Source organism: Pan paniscus, chromosome X (genome assembly GCF_029289425.2).
Source record: "Pan paniscus chromosome X, NHGRI_mPanPan1-v2.0_pri, whole genome shotgun sequence".
NCBI lineage: Eukaryota > Metazoa > Chordata > Mammalia > Primates > Hominidae > Pan > Pan paniscus.
In genome coordinates, this window is record NC_073272.2 from 13556728 (window position 1) to 13579353 (window position 22626).

The 22626-nt window shown below is 43.2% G+C and overlaps 1 protein-coding gene across 3 annotated transcripts; it reads left to right on the plus strand.

Moving 5' to 3' along the window:
* Positions 1-1261: 1261 nt before the first annotated feature.
* Positions 1262-18884, plus strand: MSL3 (MSL complex subunit 3). 3 transcript variants are annotated; one of them, XM_034949527.3, is made up of 13 exons: positions 1262-1480; positions 2917-2999; positions 3531-3626; positions 3968-4068; positions 4631-4713; positions 5261-5383; positions 5968-6128; positions 6911-7069; positions 8598-8860; positions 11706-11815; positions 15290-15389; positions 15755-15839; positions 18114-18884. In XM_034949527.3, the coding sequence occupies exons 1-13, from the start codon at positions 1379-1381 to the stop codon at positions 18211-18213; spliced, it is 1566 nt and encodes a 521-aa protein (XP_034805418.1). In that variant the 5' UTR covers positions 1262-1378; the 3' UTR covers positions 18214-18884. The 3 variants fall into 3 exon arrangements, with proteins under 3 accessions (XP_034805418.1, XP_003805727.1, XP_008972132.1); XM_003805679.5 differs by lacking the exon at positions 1262-1480 and adding an exon at positions 1677-1887; XM_008973884.4 differs by lacking the exon at positions 1262-1480 and adding an exon at positions 2769-2836.
* The last annotated feature ends 3742 nt before the right edge of the window (positions 18885-22626 follow it).

A 22626-nucleotide genomic window follows, 5' to 3' on the forward strand; every position in this document is an offset into this window, starting at 1 on the left:
ACGAATACGCCGTGATGAATTGGATAAGACCCCTACCCCCAGCTTCAAAGAGCTTACTGTCTTAATGAGGTCATTTTGCAAATGAACAACCCATTCTATAGCACAGTGGTACATGCAAGAAAGGGGTTAAGCAGAGTCCTGGGAGGGAACACCTCAGGGCTTTATGATTCATCTTGGGAAGCCTGAGGGCTTTTCTGTTGGCATGCCCACGCTGAAATGTGAAGGATGTATACCAGGAACCTGGTGAAGGAAGCGTGCGGAGGGGAAGCCAATGCAACTTTCTGGAGGCTAGAACAGAGAAGGGGAAGTTCACCAGGTCCGCAGAGATTAGCCTGGAAGCTGGTCTCCAGCCCGGTCCTAATCCAGTAATTACACTGCCCAATGGCTTTCCAAAACTCAAAAGAAAAAGCCCAGCACCGTCCTTCCTGTCCCTGGAAGTTTGTCCTTCAAGTCTCCCATCACTTGTCATTCGCTCATCAAGTATTTACTTAACATCCACTCTGTGCAGGTACCATATTGATAGCGGCCTCAAGGGTGCTTCTATTTAGGGAATTTTTAGTCTATTGGAGCAGATAGACCGTGGGGGGCATTCCGGGGATGCTGGGGGCTGTCAGGCCACGCTAGAAGCTGACACTGAAGACGTCAGCTACTCTTTAAGGACCCATCTGCCTCGCTGCCCACTGCTCACCCCGTCACTGGGGGCTCCAGGCCTGCCACCGGCTTGTCCTCTGAAGGGATAAGCAAGTGTTCTATTCACAGCCCGGAGTGCCCTTCTGCCCTCGCCCGAGGCCACTGCCCGCCTGGGGCCAGCTCCAGCGCTGCGTTCTCCAAGCGTGGCCACACTCATCGGCGCGCTGCTCTGCCAAGGGGGCTGACGCGGCGCGCACGGCCAGGGAGCTCTTGGGGGCAGACGCCGTCCAGCCTCCCGGCCGCCGGGTGCCTACTCCAGACCGGCTCTCTCTCTCCCTAGGCGCCTCCCACGCCCGGGCCGGAGAGCGGGCGCTCGGGGCGACGGACGACCCTGCGCGCACGTGGGCGCAGCCTGGAGGCCGCGGGGACCCTCTCCCATGGGGGCGACGGGAGACGTCCTGCCGGTAGATCTTGGCCAGGGGGTCGCGCTCCCCGCCCGCACCCCTCCCGGGGCCCCGGCGGGGACGTGCGGGGACGCGCCCGGGCGGGAGCGCGCCCGCCAGGCGCCTCCGAGGTCCCGGCAGCGGCTCGGGGCGGGCGGAGGAGGGGCCGAGGGCGGGGCGGCCGCAGCCTCCGCCATTCCCGGCCCCCCCCGGCCACGGCGCACCGCCTCCCCGCCCCCGCCCGCCCTCCCCCACCGCGCGCGCTCCGCCCGCCCCGGAGCCTCGCCCTCCGCCACGATGAGCAAATGAGCGCGAGCGAGGGCATGAAATTTAAATTCCACTCAGGGGAGAAAGTGCTGTGCTTCGAGCCTGACCCCACCAAGGCGCGAGTGCTGTACGATGCCAAGGTGCCGCCGCGGAGGGACAGGGAGGAGGCGCGGGCTGGGGGACCCGGGACCGGGGGCGGGGGCGGGGGCGGACGGCCGCGCGGAGCTGAGGGACCGGCCGGGCTCCTCGGCCTGCGAGGAGCGGTGCGGCCGGCAGGGGGCGCTCACAGGGCGCTACGCCCGGGAGTCGGGGCGGGGTCTGGGATGCTTCCACTTCCTTCCGTCAGGCCGGGCGGCGCACGCGCGGTTGGGAGCCTCGCCCATGCTTTGTCGCGTTACCGGGGCTACCGTTTGCGCCCCGACTGCAACGGTGGCCGCTGAGGGAGGAGGCCTCTCGAATACGGTTTCTGTCTTCGCGTTAAATGTCTCCTTCTGTGCGGCCTGGTGCCGGGTGGGCTCCTGTGGGACGCCCTGGCCGTCCGATCCAGGTTCTAATTCATAGTTACACGGCGCTGGCCGCTGACTTGCGACGTTGTGTCCCTGGGACCCTAGTCCACTTTAGGCCCCATCCCGCCTGTAGGCCGTGAACCCCATCCCGAGGGCAAGGTTGGCCCAGTGTTTTCGTACCCCAGGGCCTTGCAGCATTTACGTTTTCAAACTCTGAAGGATTTACGTGGGTCTGACCATAGTTGATGGGAATCGCGCCCCGGGCCGGTCCACCTAAGTCTCCGGGAGCTGAGCCACATCTTGCAGCTCCTCAGATTTGGGTGGCGGGCAGGAGTTGGCACCAGGTCTCCCAGATCCCCAAGGAAAGCACCCAGGTGCTTTCATTTCAGAGACCTGGGTTCCTAGGGCCACCTGGGCGAAGCCTTAGGCGGCAGGGACAAGGGCAGTCCCAGGTGTGTCTTTGGCGATGTCTGGACAGCTCTGTCCATTAGAGATGCTAAAGGACATCCCTAAAGGGATGAGCATATTCTGCCTTCAGTTCCCTCCCCTGCTGCTCCTGTCTTTTAACCGCGTCTGCTATCCCTCTTTCTCCTCGCCCTCCAGCCTCCTCGGGGCGGGGGGGGGGGGCGGGGGGGGGACACGCCCCATCATTAGTTTTAGTTGTTCCCTCTAGGGACACAACAGGGAGGGATTCCAGAGTCTCCAGCTAGCCGTCCTGGCACTGGACATAGGGGAGCCCAGGAGACTACAACTCCCAGAGCTCTCAGGGCTGCAGCTTTCATCTAGCCTGGAGTCTCTCCTTAGTGACAAATCGGCCGGCCAATGGCTTCAGAAGCCTCACACTGTCTCACGCTCAGAGACCAATCACGGGGTGGTTGGACGGATGTTTCCTATTTTGAAGGCGTCCACTTGGGGGAAAAAAATGAAAGGAAAAATATTTCAACCCGGCTGTCGGTCTAAAAGAGGAGAGAATGCTTTCTTTAAAAAAGGGTCTGTGAATTAGTTTTCCTGATCTAACTTCTAATTTTCTGTATGTTCTGCCATTTGTGGGAAATATTTCTTCGTTTCAGATTGTTGATGTTATTGTTGGGAAAGACGAAAAAGGCAGAAAGATCCCAGAATATCTGATCCATTTTAATGGTTGGAACAGAAGGTGAGTGAACTTGTTAAACCAGACTGAAAATTGATTGTCTTTGCTGCATAGAAACATTGCAGACTTCTTTTAAGTTTCAGAAACACTTGTAGAGAAGTTTGTTTCATTTCCTGTTTTTACTTTGTAGCATTGCAAACTTCTTTAAGTTTTAGAAACACTTGTAGAGAAGTTTGTTTCATTTCCTGTCTTTACTTTGTAGCGTTGCAAACTTCTTTAAGTTTTAGAAACACTTGTAGAGAAGTTTGATTCATTTCCTGTTTTTACTTTGTTACCAGAACTTGCCTATTGTGACGAATAGTTACTTTTAAGTCGATTGTATTTGGATTCTGTCTGGGTGATTCTGGAAACCCCAGTTATTTCTGTGTCTGAATGAGTTACTTTTTCAGTTTATTTGCCTCCTCTTTGTGATTTTAAAATATTTAAATCGTTTTCTAAAATGTAATTCTGGGGCATTTCTATTGCTTTGAGGTACTTTTAGTCTTTGTTTCATATCAAACTAAAGTACTGAATTTTCCTTTTTTGTTCAATTAGCTGGGATAGATGGGCAGCAGAAGATCATGTGCTTCGTGATACCGATGAAAATCGTAGATTACAGCGTAAATTGGCAAGAAAAGCTGTAGCTCGCCTGTAAGAATACAAAAATCAAGATATAAATGTTATCCAATGTGTTTTCTCTTAGTGTTTTAGATTTTTATGATATAAAAGTAATACAATGACAAATATCATTTATTAAATAATTTTAAATATTTAAAGTGTGTAAGGGGAAGAGTGTTCCTATGGTATTCTAAATAACCTTAGTGTTTTCAGAGTGGTTATTGTATAATTTTCTGAAATGGAAATTACCATTTATGTTCTAAAGTTTAATAATTTTTCAAATGTATTTCATTGTTTATTATATCTTGTTTTGATCTCAAGACTCACGAGTTCAATGTCAAAACTTATTTCAGTTGTTTGCTACTCTTTTTCAGGAGGAGCACAGGAAGAAAGAAGAAGCGCTGCAGGTTGCCTGGTGTGGACTCTGTCTTAAAAGGCCTCCCCACTGAAGAAAAAGATGAAAATGATGAAAACTGTGAGTAGCTTCACTTCATTTCTTTTGGCTGAAAGAACTTCCACCTAGACTGAGAGAAGGATTCACTGAAATTCTAGACAGGGAAACACTTCAAGCTCATTATGTATAATATTTGCCCCATTTATTTTTGACAATTAAAGTAGCAGTCAATATAAGTCAGTAAATCAGTAATAGAACGTTAGCAGAGTCATGCTTGTGACTACTGCCCTCTCGGCCAGCATCTTTGTACAAACCCCTCATGGGTGTGTTCTCATGGGATCTGTTCTCTTTTTGGCACCTCCCAGGCCTTGGTCCCATTTATGAATGCAACAGGAAACTGTAGGATCCTAACTGACAATACACTTTCCGATCATTAGCTAGTGTGATTTTTGCATCCATTGAAATTGGTTGTCAAAATAAATTTCTATTGTGAAAGATACAGTATTTGTGTTTGGCATTTAAAAATACATGGAATTGCAGTTTATTATTTCCAGTAGCACCCGCACTACATGTGAAGATCTGTAGACATAAGGGTTGGTGAAGTATAAAATGCGAGTTTACCAGATGCTTTTGTTTCACCTAGCATTAAGCAGTTCCTCTGACTGTAGTGAAAACAAGGATGAAGAAATAAGTGAAGAAAGTGATATTGAAGAAAAGACTGAAGTGGTATAAAGTTTTTATTGTAAAAACTTTCTCTTTGTTATATATTTTAGTGGTAAAAATTCACAGTGAAATACTCCAGTTGTGAATTGTTTTCTAAAGATACATCTTTTAAACCAATAATGTAAATTTTTATTTGACATTTAAAGAAAAACAACCCTTATTTATAGTCGCCGTATGAGTCTCTCAGTGGCTCTTTATGCCCCTAAAATGTTTCCACAAATTATAGTTATCTTTCTTTCCAGTCAAATTATTTGTTTTATAATGATTAATTTTTTAATGGAGCCTACAGACTGTGATGTCTTCTGCCTGCATCCAAAGTTAATATAAATCCGAGTGGTAAACTGAAATGGGAAAGAAATGAAATACATATTTGCATTGTGTTTAGTGCCCCCAAACAAGTTAACTTTTGGCCTTTAACATACTTTTAATTAGAACACGTGGCATACTATGATTGTTGAGGATTAGCTGGGTTTGTTTCATAGCAGGCCTTCCTTGGATATTGACTCTTCTACTGTTTTAAATAGTTAAAAATGGAATTTTGATATTGCAGAAAGAAGAACCAGAGCTTCAAACAAGAAGGGAAATGGAAGAAAGAACAATAACTATAGAAATCCCTGAAGTTCTGAAGAAGCAGCTGGAGGATGATTGTTACTACATTAACAGGAGGAAACGGGTATGTAGGGAGAATGTATAAAACATTAATTTGTTTGGCATTTTCATTTTGCCATAGTTTGCAATCATAGACGTAAGCAATAGCGAATCTTGGTGGAACGAAATTTATATTTTTCAGCTTTGTATTGAGTCAGGTTTTAAAGTTCTCTGCCAGTGGTGCTGTGCAGCTGATAAAAATTGAAACTCACACAGCTCTGGCTGCCCATTAGGGTTGTGTTGGGAGCTTTCCAGAATGCTGCTGCTTGTGCTTCAGCCCAGAAATTAAGAATTAATTGATCTGTGGTGGAGTCCAACTGCAGGTATACTTGAAGAAGTTCCCCAGGTTGTTCTAACAGATCACTGAGATTAAGAATCACTGCTTACATCTATTCAAAAAAGTAATATTGTAATCTACATAAGGTTATGATCAGTAGAGAAAAAAAGATCAAAGAGATTGCGAACATATTTAAGAAGTTCTATTCAAACAGAATTGGCTTTGGTTTATTTTTGAGTTAAAAAATGATACAGACATGACCAGTGTTTCTTGGAATATGTGGTTTGTTACATTAGGATGCATACATCAGATGTCTATGTTTTTGTTAACAGTTAGTGAAACTTCCATGCCAGACCAACATCATAACGATTTTGGAATCCTATGTGAAGCATTTTGCTATCAATGCAGCCTTTTCAGCCAATGAGAGGCCTCGTCACCATCACGTTATGCCACATGCCAACATGAACGTGCATTATATCCCAGCAGAAAAGAAGTGAGTACTGGCATATTTGGTGTTTTGTGGTTCTCTCTGTATTAGAGAGGTGGCTTCCATTTAGAACAGGTGACACTTGTCTCTATTCCGTTATTTTGAATTCATTTAATATTTAATAATTTATTGATAATTCATTGAATCATCTAATATTAAAACCTTGTCACTTTTGTGAAATCTTCAGTACTTCAATAACTATTTACACATCTTACATGGATGCATTGAAAGTGCACTGCCTCAGCACTGAGACAGTTTTTTCAGTGATACTGTTTAGGGCGAGAACTTTCCTTGAGAAGCACCAGAATGGGCAGTGAGGATTTCTCAAAGCTTGTTTACAAACAGGTTTTCATTCCAGTCAGAGAAAGCTTCCTTGTATCCTGCCTGGTACACATGACCCAGCTAGATGAGAGGCAGAAAGGTGGAGTGTTGGAGTTAAAGCAAGGGTTAGGGGTTCACTAGGGTTAACCCGTTTCAGCTTGCAGTGATAGGGGTGTGTCCACCTGTCCACTTTTGCAGCACAGGCTGCTGGACACCTCGTGTGGCCTCAAACATATTTATTTGTGTTTAATGGGGTAAGTTAAAGTGACTGCTGTATTTTCTACACTTTATGTTTTCCTATGTAATCTTGACAGTAGCTACAAATCCATTTCAATTTGTGTGTACGTAGGTGTAATATATAATGATTAGATTTAAAACTGCCCTATTAAAAATCGGCAACTTCATTGTGAACATTTGGAAAGTACCTCTTACTTGTGTCTCTAATCTCTTCTTTTTAATCCTCCCAGTGTTGACCTTTGTAAGGAGATGGTGGATGGATTAAGAATAACCTTTGATTACACTCTCCCGTTGGTTTTACTCTATCCATATGAACAAGCTCAGTATAAAAAGGTGACTTCGTCTAAATTTTTTCTTCCAATTAAGGAAAGTGCCACAAGCACTAACAGGTAAGTTATATAGCCTGCACTTTCACCCTCACATGTCAGCAGTACAATGATCAGATCCTTGTTTTGAAGAGTTCAATCTGATGGTGTGGGCCAACATGTTTGGAGGAGGGAAGGAAATGAAAAGTGTGTGTCCTGGTGGTTTTCTTTTTTCCTGGGTAAGCTAAGTCATCATTCACTTTCATATGGCTCTGGCAGATTTTACCAAGTGAAGACCCCAGCATAGAGAACTTAGGTGGGATGATGAGCAGCTCTCCCATTTTGGGGAAGACGGTAGTGGGTGGGGTGAAGAGAGCACAGGCCGGGGAGGGTGGAAGGGGCAGGTTTGAATTGAGTCCCCTCACTGGCTGTTTGTGTTAGTTGCAGAGGTTTCTTAGGAGCCTCCTTCTTTTGCAGGTGTGGGATGGACGGAAGGCAGGCCTAGCTAGTAGTATTAAATGGGAATGTTCACACAGGGCCTGCAAACTTTGGCCTTCAGTAAAAGTTACTTCTCTTCTTGCTCTGCGATGTCACCACTTTTCCTCCCTCAGTTACCGAGCATGCTCTGTTCTTTTTTGAGGGGGCAGGGAGGGGGATCCTGCAACCTAAAGTCTTTCCCTTAATCTCTATAAGGTATTGTGCTCGCTCCCTCTTCCCTCTCTTCCTGAGAGAGTGGTCTGTTCTCATGATTTCCACTCATCTGTCTCCTCTGTTAACCACTTATCATCTGCCTTCGTCTACTGCTGTGCTGCAAAACTTTGCCTGCACGTGAACTGATAACCTCCCGCTTGCAGTGTGCTGCCCTTTTTCTCGGCCACCTTGCCCTGCCCTCCCTTTCTCCCTCTGCTTCATGGCTGTCAGCTCCCCAGCTTCTCTTTCCGCCTGGCCACCATCTCCTCTCAGCCATCCTTCCTTTGGTAGCTTCTCTCTCTCCTTTCCCTTTCCCCATGTCAGTTTCACCCCAGGTGAGAGGCCTGCAGGACTCACTGGGGACCTGTGTCAAAGTCCCCAGGGCCTACTTCAAACCTTGAGACTCCTCCGGGGTGGGCTGTGTGTTTTCACACAGCAACCCCGATGCTTTTCCTAGTCCTGCCAGTAGTTACGTTTCAATGAGGTGGTAGGGTATTCTTGTTCTCTAGACCAGCGTTTCTCAGCCTCGGCCCTATTGATGTTTTGAATCAGATCTTTCTTTGTTGTGGGGCTGCCTGTGCAATATAGGATGTTTAGCAGCATTAGTGGCCTTCACCCACTAGATGCCGATAGCACCTCTTTCCTCAGTTGCAGCAACCAAAATTGTCTCCAGACATTGCCATCTGTTCCCTGTCAGGGCAACATTGCTCCCACTTGAGACCCACTGCTCTAAGACACATATAACAGGGGCATCACAATCTTTAATGCCAGCGTGCCTTGCAGAGTTATGGAGAGGGTCCAAGTGACTTAGGTACATATTTACGACCCTCCTGGAGTAGAGAGAGCATTTCGTGTCTTCAGAAGCACTCCATGTTCTGGAAAGGCCCTTTGAGCCATGTGTGACATTCTCCATCTTCCCTAGGAGCCAGGAGGAACTCTCTCCCAGTCCGCCTTTGTTGAATCCATCCACGCCACAGTCCACAGAGAGTCAGCCGACCACCGGTGAACCAGCCACCCCCAAAAGGCGCAAAGCTGAGCCAGAAGCATTGCAGTCTCTGAGGCGGTCCACGCGCCACAGTGCCAACTGTGACAGGCTTTCTGAGAGCAGCGCTTCACCTCAGCCCAAGCGCCGGCAGCAGGACACATCCGCCAGCATGCCCAAGCTCTTCCTGCACCTGGAAAAGAGTAGGTTCATTCTCGGGTGCCCCAGGCCGGGGAGAGCCAGCGTGTACTTTGTGTTTAGTCAGTGCCAGGCATGGTGCTGAGGTTACATGTGTGTGTGTACAGTGCGTGTGATTCCTATGTCCAAAGTGCTGTCATGCTGCCTGCTTTCTGGAGCTGTAGAAAGTTGAAACACCTGGCGCAGATTGCAGCGCAGCTGTGTTGGAGGCAGGACTGGGCTGTTTCCTCAGCCTTTCTTTTTTGCCATCACTCTACCACTTGTGAGCAAATTGAGTTATCAGAATTTTATGTATTGTGTAGCTAGGCCTAATGAAGCATTCAAAATGAGCAATGCTAATGGGTTGTTTAGCTTTTTGTTTTCTTTGTACTCTGTCTCTGTAGTCTCTCCATTCTAAAGTTTAATTTGGAAAGGTCTGTCCTGAATTATCAAAGTAAGAATGCTCAGATTTCCATAAGCTCTTCTCACCTCCTCTTAGCCCAACTCAAACTCCATCAGATCTGCTCACCTTGATTTTGAGCTGGAATGTTTCAATGAGCAAAATAAATGAGAGAAAAGTTTACTTTCTTTTTTTCCAAAATACACACAGGTTGATTTGCTGTAATATAAAACTTAGAAGTAAACCACTGCTAATTAATCATTTTAAACTTTCAAAAACTGCTAAAACAGGTGCCATGAATCAGGTACAATTACTGTAGAAACTAACATTAGCTATCATACACTAACCAGACATTTTTCCCAAATTAATTACAATCTGGTTGTTTAGCCTATGCTAATTAAGCCCTCTTAGTAGTAGTATTCACTTTACATTGAAGACCTCATTCACAAATACAGGGTGCTCTGTGCTTATATCCTTCCACCCTTGACTGCCAAAAATGTGTGAAATGGAAAGTTGATGGCAGCAGGGCCGACGATGTCACCTGGTGCCTCGCGGGCTCAGTGAGTTAGGAAGTCAGCAGCAGGGGAGGCAGCTTGCATGCCTGTCCCCCAGCACACTGTGTGGAGGTGGAAACAGAGCTACGCCAGCAGGCGCCAAGCACCCAACTCCAGAGATGGAAGCCTGGTGGCCTTCCTTTCACAGAGCTCAGCTGCTCGCAGGCTGTGAAATCTAAGACACCCCTCATAAATATCAAAAACACCTCCAAAGCTAAGGTCAGGGTAAAACTACTTGGAGTCGAATCCCCATGCCCCAGTAGGTGTATCTTGTGTATGACCTGTGCCCTGTTCTTCCCTCAGCCTCTCCTGCTGTGCTGACTCCTTCAGGGGTCCTTCTAAGCATCATCCTGTTGGAACTCCCAAAAGTCATCCCAGTGCCATTCTGTGTTCAGGTGCCCATTTCCTTGTGTACATCCTGTCCCTGCCACATCCATAAGCTCCTGAGAGAAAGGTCTGACTTGTTGATTGTGTCACCCCATCACAGCTCAGTGTTGGTGGCATAGTTCCAGGTGCGTGAAAGTATTTGCTGATTCTTTGAAGATTGGGAAGGCTCAGAAGGGCAGAGTTGAAGAAGGCATACCTTTAAGAGAAGCCCTTTGAATAATCAAGTGCTAAAACAAAATCAGGTGCTTTTTTAAAACAGCTTGATTGAGATATAATCCACATACCTTAAAATTCACACATTTAAAGTTTTTAGTGTCTCCAGACACAGTGGTTCATGCCTGTGAGACTGGGGCAGGAGGATCACTTGAGGCCAGGAGTTCAAGATCAGCCTGGGCAATATAGTGAAACCCCATCTCTTAAAGAAAAAGTTAGCCAGGTGTGATGATGTGCACCTATAGTCCCAGCTACTTGGGAGGCTGCAGCTGTGGCTGTGGCTGAAGCTGGCGGATCGCTTGAGGCCCAGAGTCTAAGACTGCAGTGAGCTCTCATTGGGCCACTGCAGTCGAGCCTGGGCGACACAAAGAGACCACCCTGTCTGATAGATAACTAACAAAATAGTTTTAGTTGGGCAAAATTAAAGAGTTGGGCAACCATCACTGAAATCAGTTTCAGACATTTTCACCACTCCAAAAAAGAAACCCCACATCGACTAGCAGTTACTCATTTGCTTCTCCCTATGTCCCCTGACAACCACTAATCTATTTGTCTCTATAGATTTGCCAGTTTGGGGCATTTCATATAAATGGAATCATCTGTATGTAAGTGGTTAATAAGGATTGGTTGATTGAAGATTGAAAAGGGTCAGCTGGGAAAATTTTTAAAAAGACTTTTTAAAAAGGTGCTACAAAATAAAGTGCTATCTTTTTCTGTTTCTCTTTGTACTTTTTATTTTTTATTTGTATTTATTGATGTGAAATTCACATATAAAATTAACCATTGTAAAGTGAATAATTCAGTGGCACTTAACAGCTTCATTGACACATCCACATATACAGTTCAATCCGGTAGTTTTTAGTGTATTCACAGAGTTGTGCGACCATCTGCACAGTCAATTCCAGAACATTTTCAGCACCCCCCAAGAGAAACCCCATACCCAGTAGCAATCACTCCCCACTTCCCCTTCTGCAAGCTCCTGGCAACCACTAAGCTGCTTTCGGTCTCTCTGGATTTGCCTACCCTGGGTATTTCATATAAATGGAAACATAGTATATGGCCCTTTGTGATTGGCTCCATTCACTTAGCATAGTCTTTTAAGGTTCATCCACATTGTAGCATGTGTCAGTGCTTTATTCCTTATTTTTTTAACCAAATAAAATTCAGGTGCTATCTGTTATAAAAGGAAAGTCTTATCGTTAAAGGTTGGTAATTTCTGAGAACCAAGTTTAGATTTATGTTCTGCAGTTTTTAACAGTCTTGAGGCAGTCTTTAATTCAGTTGCTGTGTGAATAATTTCATCTTTTTCTTTGGAAGAGACACCTGTGCATAGCAGATCATCTTCACCTATTCCTCTGACTCCTAGCAAGGAAGGGAGTGCTGTGTTTGCTGGCTTTGAAGGGAGAAGAACTAATGAAATAAACGAGGTAAAGAATGTTTGATGTTTGTTCCCAATGGTTCCTTCATTTGTGATTACTTCAATTCTATAGGTGGAAGTCAAGGTTCTTAAAGCATCATGTTGCTGCTATTACTGTAAACATTATCAAAATTGTACATAATTTTATGCTTAACACTGTGGGTTTTGGTTTCTAAAGTGAGAAAATTGTTAGGATTCCAGCCCTACACTGACAATCATCTTTTAAATAAGTGCAATTATTGAAATACCAGTATTTTTACTTTATAGAACAGATGTCAATTTCCACAGAGGGCCAGAGGGTAAATACTTTCGGCTTTGTGGGCCATATGGTGTCTGTCAAGGCTACTTAACTCCAAAAGTAGCCACAGATAGTATGTAAATAAAATGAGTGTGCTATATTCCAATAAAACTTGATTTATGGACACTGAAATTTGACTAGCATTTAATTTTCATGTGTTTGAAAATTTTTTTTGTTTTTCAATCATTTAAAAATATAACATCCACTCTTAGCTTGTGGGCAATATAGAAACAGGCAGTAGTTGGGCGGGATGTGACCAGCAGGCTGTAGTTTGCTGACTCCTACTTTAAATCCCTGATTCCCCTCCGTCATTAACAGTAATACCAATAGCCGTCCCTTCAGGGATGGGCTCTAGGCCACCACTGTGCCAGACACTTGAACCAAATTACTTTGAATTCTCGAGATCAGCCTTGCCACCGGATTTCCACTTGATAGATGGGAAAACTTTTCATTTTAAAACTATTTTTAAGGCCCATTAGGTGATCTGTAGGTGGTGAGTTTGTCAGGGATTCTGAAGACGTCTCAGTTTATCAGCATATTCTGTGAACGTCTCCTAGGAGGTGAGATTTCCTTTTTTTTTAAGGTGAGTAGGAGTTGCACAAGGGAAAATGGCTTTGCTAGGCAAAGAACATTTTTTTCTTTTTTTGACACAGGGTCTCACTCTCATGCTGTCACCCAGGCTGCAGTGCAGTGGCAGGATGTTAGCTCACTGCAGCCTCTGCCTCCTGGGCTCAGGCGATCCTCCCACCTCAGCCTCCTGAGTAGCTGGAACTACAGGCTCATGCCACCATGGCCTGGCTAATTTTTGCATTTTTTTGTAGAGACTAAGTTTTGCCATGTTGCCCAGGCTGGTCACCAACTCCTGAGCTCAAGTGATCCTCCCGCCTCTGCCTCCCAAAGTGCTGGGGTTACAGGCATGAGCCACTGTGCCCAGCCTAGGCAAAGAGCACTTGATGATGGGAAGAGAAGTCACAAAACTTTCTTCCAGACGATAACTGTCTTCAGTAGTGTGTACCCTAAGGTCTCTTGAGAGACTGCTCAACTCTGCTGTTCCAGCAGGAAAGCCCTAAACAAAGGGACGTGGCTCTGCCATAAACAAAGGGGTGTGGCTCTGTGTGCTGCCCCCTTAATTCATTCATGGACACTGAGAATTTAATGTCATGTGATTTTCACATATCACAAAATATTATTCATATGATTTTTTTTCCCCAACCATTTTGAACATATGAGCATGGGGCTGGATTTGGCCCAGGGGCTACAGTTGGCTGACCCCATAGAGAATCTAGAAAGCCTAATTTGTGTTATGATGATTGTTGAGGGTAGGTTAGGAAATCCCTAGTTCAAGCAGTCCCTGACATGCCCATTTTTCAGATAAGAATGCACTACGAATTTTATTATTGAAGGGAAATCGTGAATTTAAGGGGCATCTGAGTTGTCAAGTAAGGGCTATTCCCACTCTGGTCTGCAGTGCGAATGCGCCATCTAGTGGTTATAGGTACAGCTGCAACTTATAGTTTGAAAGTGCTGTCTGGGAAATGGTTGGGGTTCAGGCGGCTCTCACAAGGACTCATGAGACCTTCGTGGATTCCCACCTTCTTACATACGTCTACCACCGTGTTTTTTGACCAGGGCTCTTTCTCTCAGTTCCAATCGCTGCTCCACAGTACTAGGGGCTGGTCTGGGCCAGCACATGCCAGTAAAGGTCCATCAATGATTCCCATGCATACCCCACTGGGAATCCCCCGACTAGAAACCTACCGTTTTTCCCCGGAAAATGTGTCTTCGTAAATAGAAGATTATAAACTGCCTTGAAACACAGAATTGAGTGAGTGAGATAGAGCCAGATGACCTGCTTTTGTACGTGCCAAGTGCTGTTCATGCCTCTGAGATTGCAAAGTCCTGTATGTTTCCTTTGAGTCACTTTCAGAATGGTTCCAAAGCTTCAGCTGTGTGCACTGGGCGGGTGCTGGGGATGCTGTAAAGATGCTGGAACGATCCCTTCCCTCAGTGCTCCACAGTGCAGAAGTGGGGCGCTGGGGGTGGAGACCTAGGCGAGAGTCTAGGCCTGTCTAGGCAGGGGCCAAAGTGAAGCTAGGCCTTTGTTCTGGATCCTTCAGGGCCACCTTGGTGCTTATTAGCTTCTGGCAGTTCCATGTTGTTAAACTGACTATATCAGTGTTTCTGAGTTTGTGGGGGCATCTTTCTTTCTGCTTTGTCTGCTGGTGGACTTCCTCCAGTCTGACTGTTTCCATATTGAATATGACATCCCAAAAGCCAAAGTAGCAGCTCAGTAGAGTAGGCTCTGGTTCTATAATTTGCTGAAGTACTTTTACGGAAATTCATCAGAGAGTTTTGAAATGCAACTCTCCCTTTAACAAAAGCCCCAGGTCCACCCACAGTTCTGAAATTCAGAATGAAGACAAATCAGTTATCAGGTTTGAAGTCTATTTCAGTTGATTCAAGAGGTTAAAAGATTCAAATTCGTTTCCATAATGAATCTAACAGCAAGAAATTAAGGAATCTTGAAACAACAGTAATATTATTCAGAACATCTATGGATTACTTTTTAATGCTTCATTCTCTCTCTAGTGCAGCAGGATTTTCTTTTTTCTGGGTGGAGGGGAAGGGGGCCAGAGTTTCACTCTTGTTGCCCAGGCTGGAGTGCAGTGGCACAACCTTGGTTCACTGTAACCTCTGCCTCCTTGGTTCAGGTGATTCTCCTGCCTCAGCCTCCCAAGTAGCTGGGATTACAGGCGTCCACCACCACACCTGGCTAATTTTTTGTATTTTTAGTAGAGATGGGGTTTCAACATGTTGGCCAGGCTGGTCTCAAGCTCCCGACCGCAGTTGATCCACACACCTCAGCCTCCCAAAGTGCTGGGATTACAGGTGTGAGCCACCGCGCCTGGCCATGCAGCAGGATTTTCAATAAAGAGAAAGGACTAAAGAACCTAAACAGTTACAGTTATTTATAGAGAATAACTGTTGCGAGTTAAGAAATTAAAGACTTTCTTGATCTATTTTAAGTGTTTTTGCCTTTCATCTTTGTTTTTTGTAAGCTTGTGTTTATTTTGATCCAATCACTTATTTTTTCCCCTCTACGTACAATTTACTGTCATAATTGTTAGGTTGTTGGAAGTGTCTCCATTAAGAATAACAAAAGCATTCAATTCGTGCTTTTTCCAGGTCCTCTCCTGGAAGCTTGTGCCTGACAATTACCCCCCAGGTGACCAGCCGCCTCCACCCTCTTACATTTATGGGGCACAACATTTGCTGCGATTGTTTGGTAAGAATCCTGGTTCCTGCCTTCTTTCCATTTTTCATTTTGTATTCTCCTGTTAGCTTTCTGTACACCTTGTGGTTTGGGCTATAATTATGTAACTAAGAAATTTGGGGATCCAAGAAAAATTAAAAGTAATCTATCAAAGAAAAGGCATTGAATGAATCTTAAATTTCATAAAAATTATGTTTGTAATATTTGTACTGCTACTCCGTCTTTGTTCAGTAAGAGTTTGGGGATTTGTTTGATAATGTGGATGTTAATTTCAGTTCCAATAGAGATAAGGAGGGGCCCAGACCTTCCCTGAGTGAATCCTATGCATTGTCAGATTCTGCTAATTGTAAATGGTTTTGCCTTTATTTTTAATGCAGTGAAACTTCCAGAAATCCTTGGAAAGATGTCCTTTTCTGAGAAGAATCTGAAGGCTTTATTGAAGCACTTTGATCTCTTTTTGAGGTATTTTTATTACTTTGTCAAAACTTACATCTGTTGCCATATATGTGGCTTTTCTGAACTTCTCTTTAGCACATGGGGAAGTCAGCTCTGTGGTATTTTAAATAGTAGAAGTATTACCTAAGCATGGTTGGTTCTAACCGTAATGGGAATTAGGAGTGGGTTTTTTTGGTATTTCTTTTTTCCATAATTTCTCTGGTTTCTGAGTTAGGGGCATTCATTGTACAGAGGTGAAGTTTTTTTGTCTCACTAGAAGAATTTAATTTAAAAAAAACCTTATAAATAGAAAATAAATTTTCTAAAGTAGAAGTGATTGAGATTGATGATAATTTAGTTTTACATTTTTTTATTCAACAGTACCTCAAGCATTGGACTTTCCTTTGTTGCATGTACATAAACTAACTTAAACAGTAGCATTTATAGGTTGGATTTTGGTGTTTACTTTAGAATTAAGAGAAAAGACCCCTTGTCTGTGTTGTCATGTATGAATTCAGACCAAGGTATTGTGTCCTGCAGCTGACAAAGCCAGTCATTTTTTTATCTAATAGGATCATTTGATCTGAGGCTCTGCTGTGTCCTCTCCCTTCCAGATGATGTCTATGGACCACTTTCTCTCCTTGGCCTTCAAGGCTAGTTGTCCCCCTGCCTCACCCAGCTCATCCTAGCTACCTGACTTTGTTTCTTCCTTCTCTTTAAGGAGTATCTCTTCCTTGTATCCAGGCCCCACCCTGACTCATCAAGTAGGATTTACCACAGAGTGGAGAGTATCCCAGCCAGGGAAATCGTCTTGTGGTTTTAAGAGATCCTTTCATGTAGGCATTTTGAATAAAGTGTCCATGAGTGGAATTAGACTTCACAACATTTTCTTGGAAACACGTTTCCAAAAGACCCTCTTCCCTCCCAGCCTCTTCCTCAACAAAACCCACAACTCTGTTTGGCATAAAATTTTGTAAACTGAAATCAAATAGTGCCAAGAAAATATGAAGAGTCAGCTGCAGGATAGCATAGGAAATCCTGCTAATTTTGATGCATGCCTAATACAAAATAGAAATTAGAATTTTAGGAAGTAACTTAGGAGGACTTACTAATAAACCTAGTAAGAGGTTTTAAAAATGTATTCGAAGATATCAACCAGAATCAATGGACTCAATAATGATCATAAAAAGAGTACACTCATAGAAGAAAAAGAGTTAGCTATCCAATGAGTTTTGACTCAATTTATACTGAAGAAGGTTTGCACATTTTTAGGAATTTGGGCAGGTGGGAGTCACTGGGAAGCAAGCATAAGGCAAATGTGCTTATTAGTGAATATTGCACATGTGAGAATGTCTTAGCCCTCCACGGCAAAATCAGTTGAAGTTTGAGTCAAGATATCATATGTATATTGAAGATTCTTGAATGACCAGCACATTTTTAACATCCGTCTTCATACATATGAGTCTTTCCTGTGTCTTGGTACTGTTAGCTAGAACTGTAACATGTTTTGGCATGGCAAATTAGGACACCAAATGCCATTACTAGTTGTTCTGTTCAATTTTTGTATGACTTTGCTCATATAAATGATGTACATTTCTGAAGTGAGATTTATTGTTTATAATCGTTTTTTATTTTTTATTTTATTTATTTATTTATTTTTGAGATGGAGTCTTGCTCTGTCGCCTGGGCTGGAGTGCAGTGGCATGATCTCGGCTCACTGCAAGCTCTGCCTCCCAGGTTCATGCCATTCTCCTGCCTCAGCCTCCCGAGTAGCTGGGACTACAGGCACCCGCCACCACACCCGGCTAATTTTTTGTGTTTTTAGTAGAGACGGGGTTTCACTGTGTTAGCCAGGATGTTCTCGATCTCCTGACCTCGTGACCACCTGCCTCGGCCTCCCAAAGTGCTGGGATTACAGGCGTGAACCACAGTGCCCAGCCTATAATCTGTTGTTTTTAATAGTTTGTTTGAACAACAGAAAAATGTAGAAACATTCATGGGCTTTTTTTTTTCCGCCCCCAACAGAAGTGTTTATATAACCAGACTGCCACCTAGTGGAGTGTAGGTTCTGTTTCCATTTGTACACCTGATGATGGTGAAGGCATTCAGATAAGTAGTAATTCACATAGAAGCTGGATAAGTGCAGTGAAAATAATCAGTATAGAGAGATCAAAATTATAGTCATTTTTTTCTTCCTAATACCAAAAAACAGTTGAAATGTTAGTAGGTTGAAAGTCAATATTTTGCTTGATGGTATTTAGTCCTTAGTATGGTGCTCATTGGGGCTATTTTTTTTTCCAGGTTTTTAGCAGAATACCACGATGACTTCTTCCCAGAGTCGGCTTATGTTGCTGCCTGTGAGGCACATTACAGCACCAAGAACCCCCGGGCAATTTATTAAAATGTTGTTGGTTCTGTAAGAGCAACTGCTCTGTCTAGTTTGGCGCTCTGGGTTCCAGGTGAATAACTAACAAGGTGGTGGGTCTTTACCCACAGCGCAAACACAATGCCCACCTTGGGGCTCTGTTGTTTGAGTTGCCCACATACTGCAGTTATTCTGTTAGGAATGATTTCCTGGGTGCCTGAAAGTGCTCTGACACGACACTTGTTACTTTGCAGGCCATCTGTGATGGCAAGGAAAAAGCAACTATGTTCACAGTGAAATATTCGTGGAATAGGTTAGGCCATTTCAGTAGACATTGCAGTTAGTTAGCAAGAACCACATTGTCTCTTTATTTGTTAGCATTAAACAAATTTTTTTTTGCAAATTGGTTTTATTTTTTTGATGAAGCCGAGCAACTCTGTCCAAAAAGGTTTAGTTTGTACTCGGAAACCACAAAGTAGTCTCAAAGTATTTTAGAGGGAATCGATATTGATGGCAAAAGAAAATTTGCAGCTATGCATTTGCTTCTAACGGTTCCCTCTCTGTGAAACATTATTTTTGGTGATCTAAAGAAAGCATTGCCTTTCTTATTTGAGATTTTACAGCTATACTTTGTTGTGTAATGTTATGGTTCCCTTTCTGTAAAATGTTATTTTTGGTGATCTAAATAAAGCCTGTCTTGTTTGAAAGAACGAGGAGAGTTTTCACTCTGGCCTTGTCCTCTTTAATGCAGGGTAACAGTGGGGTAACCTTTTGACTCATAACTTTAGGTTTCATTTTGTTTTTCCTTTGTGCCTTTTTTTGTTAAATCCCTCTTTGGTTTTGCCTCACTTGGCAGCAGGACCAGACAGTGGTTCCTAGAAGTTCCTGCCGTTCTGTGCTGTCTTGTTGCTGCATTGTGGTCTCATCTGGGGCCAACACCAGCTTATCCTCCTCCTCCCTCATTACCAACTGACAGTCTCTGCAGTCACTCCTCTAATCCTTATTTTAGTCTCACATGCCTCCCCTATCTTCAGATGTTTTAGAAAGTTCTAACTTCGTAGAAATGGTATCAGTACCATACCAGCATTGAATATAGCACCTGCCTTGTAACTCAACTCAGCAGACCTTAACTTCCAAAGATCACTGGTTGTGAACAAGGGCCACAAGGATTTTTTAAAAATCTGTAGATGGTTTCATCAAAGTGACTTATGCATACACTGACCAATGAGAATTAATACTGTGCACTTAGTTGCTAAGTTAGACATGGGTTTTGGTGTCTCATCCGGAGTAGTACTCAGGTTCCTGGTAGCTTTTATCTCCATTTGGTTTATGCAATGCTTGTTTGAATCTGGCACACCTGCAGTGTGCTCTGAATTGCTTAAAAAGTTGAATCAGTAATTACTTATGGCCAGGAAAAGGAAAAAGATTTTCCTTTGTAAGACTCAACTTGTTTAAATGTCTCCAATGAAGTGAGCACAGACATTTATATAGGCACATACCTTGAGTTTACAGTTAATTCATTTTCTAATAATGAACAATTATTTTCTTCCCCTAAAGGCATTTCTTAAATATAACTTCAAAAGTTGATGATGTGGCTGGGCGCAGTGGCTCACGCCTGTAATCCCAGCACTTTGGGAGGCTGAGACAGGCGGATCATGAGGTCAGGAGATCGAGATCATCCTGGCTAACATGGTGAAACCTCGTCTCTACTGAAAATACAAAATAATTAGCCGGGCGTGGTGGCGGGCGCCTGTAGTCCCAGCTACTCGGGAGGCTGAGGCAGGAGAATGGTGTGAACCCAGGAGGCGGAGCTTGCAGTGAGCTGAGATGGCGCCACTGCACTCCAGCCTGGGCAACAGAGCGAGACTCCATCTCAAAAAAAGAAATAAAAACAGTTGATGCTGTGCAGCTTTGGTTGATTTAAGTACTAATTTTTCATCAAAACATCTAACCCTCTATTGTTTATTACTAATAATTCAAAATATTCCTCAGATAAAAATATTTAAATGTCTATATAATCCTTATACAAATTACAAATTATCTTCCTTTTGTTAATTTTTAAATTGTTACTTTCTTAAACTGCCAAACCTTACAGTTGTTAAGTCTTATATTCATTGTCAATGTTTTCCTTTTAGTAGTAATTTAAAGGCATGTTGAAAACAATATTTCAATAATTTCTGTATCAGACCCTTGTACTAGATCTTTGACAAAAACTTGTGAGAACAAAAAAACCATTTCTGAGCAGAAATGGAATATATAAATCATTCCAGGGTATGACGTACACTAAAGAAGCCAAAGAAAACTTATCAATTTATAAAAGTTGCCGTCTCTCATTAGATATTGTCAACTCAAAAATTTGAACAAGTATAATGACCCTGTTTTGCAGTTAAAAAAATAGTTCAATAGCGTTTGCCCTTTAAGATCTGGCTTGTCAACAGTTAAGTTTTTCTGAGCAGTTATTGACTACTTATTCTGCTGCCAGAAACTACTAGGTATTGGAAATGGGAAGAACAATAAGGCATGGTCCTTGTTGGAATACAGTTAAGATAATTTTTACAGGCACTGACCATCATTTTTACTAAATCAAGTTTGGTATTAAGGAAGTGTGTTACTTTAATCAGTTCATAATATACAAAAGTGTAATGTAACCCATAAAGGTCAGCATTTTCCAAAATTAACCCTTCCATTGTCCCAAAAATAAAGTATGCTTCTATTAACTGGTTTTCAGTGCAGAGGGTTTGATCATTGAATGTTTTCATCAGTTATGAAATCTGGCCAAGATGGTGTTAAGGAACTTGATATACACTTGGGTAAAGGGGTTTCAATAGATTAAGTTGAAAGCAATAACTTGGAAATCATGTTTATACTCCAAAGAAGCAAGAAACTCCTCAATAAACTAGTTAAATCTTTTGAACTGGATGACTTTAGTGTGTATTTATTTTTATGTTATTCTGGTCAAAAGACCAAGTGCTTCCCTATTCTCTGGAATCCATCTTCTAAACTCAACATGAGTTTATCGATGGCTATTTCTTGCCTTCAGCCTTCCCTCCGGTGTAAATTATGGGATATCTAACCAATGAGCAGAATACAAGTCCCCAGCAAATTGTCTCAGGGCCTGGGATGTACCTAGCCAGCACCACTCTCTTTGCATGGTGACAGGCACAGCAACTGGGAGGCTATCCCACATCATATCCAGAATGGACATGTTGCCAACATGCGTCATACGTGGAAAATACATGTGTTAGATCTTTCATCACACAGTGAGGAATGCAATTACTAGAAATGGGTGAATAAGCAAGAGTTCACATGTAGTTGAACAGTTGGGTTGCTGGAAATCAGGAGACCTTTCCTACAGGATGATGCTTCTCCTGCTTTGATGGGCAGTCTTGCTAGAATGTGGGTTCTGAGTCAGCCGGCCTGAACTGCTAGTGAGCTCCCAGTCATGCTGAGGCTGCTGGCCCTCAGTCTGCACACTGAGCAGGCAGGTTCTGAGATATTGTTTGAGGGGATAGGATGTACGAAATCGGGTAGGAAGCAGGATTCAGACATAGTCAGTCCTTTCTGCAATACTTTATGTTCTTCCTTTTGTTCTCAGGATAGCTACATAAGGAAGGTATTATGTCTTACATAAATCAAGGAATTAGAATTCAGATTAGTTAGAAGCAAGAGAGAATTCAAACAGATCTGTTTTGATTCTAAAGCTATTTCACCGCAACTTTTTCCAAGCCAAGGCAAGACAATAGGCAAGCTTTATGGGTCAGAGGTTAGAGGAAAGAAGTAGGGAAACATTTGGAATCATTTTTCTGCAGTCTCTCCACTTTCTCCATCTTCTTCACCCTTCCCACGTGTTCCCAGGATTCTTACTGTTTTAAACTGCCATCTGCTTGGCCATTTGCTTGATTCTGGTATTAAAGGAAGAGGCAGTTGTTAGTTTAAGGCTTTATCGTTTATGTAGCTAGATCTAAACTGGATTTATGTTTTGTAATTCTGAAATATGAGGGCTGATTGCAAAAGAAGAAATATATTAAGTTCATCCAAGATTCAATGACAACATCTTTCACTGACCACACTTTCAAGAGTTTTAGAGATGTTTGGCTTCCTAGAGGATTTAACAAAATATCTTAGTTTTGGCATCCAAATCCTTTGTTGCATGGGGTTGTAATGAGAACCGTAAAATAGAATATGTGCTAAATGGACACAGTGATCATAGCTGCATTCAGAGAATACTGGGAAATAGATCTCTAGCTTAGCAGAAGTAACTCAAGTCACTACCAGGAAGTAATTTCAAGGTACTAGTGTGCTCATAGTGACTGATTTCTATGGATTAACACAATCTATCTAAATTGACACAATAGTGGAATCTTGTATTTTTATCATTAAACTATTTCACTTTTTATTAGTCTCACTGATGTTAACAGTTATCATCTATTCTGAATGTCACTGAATTTA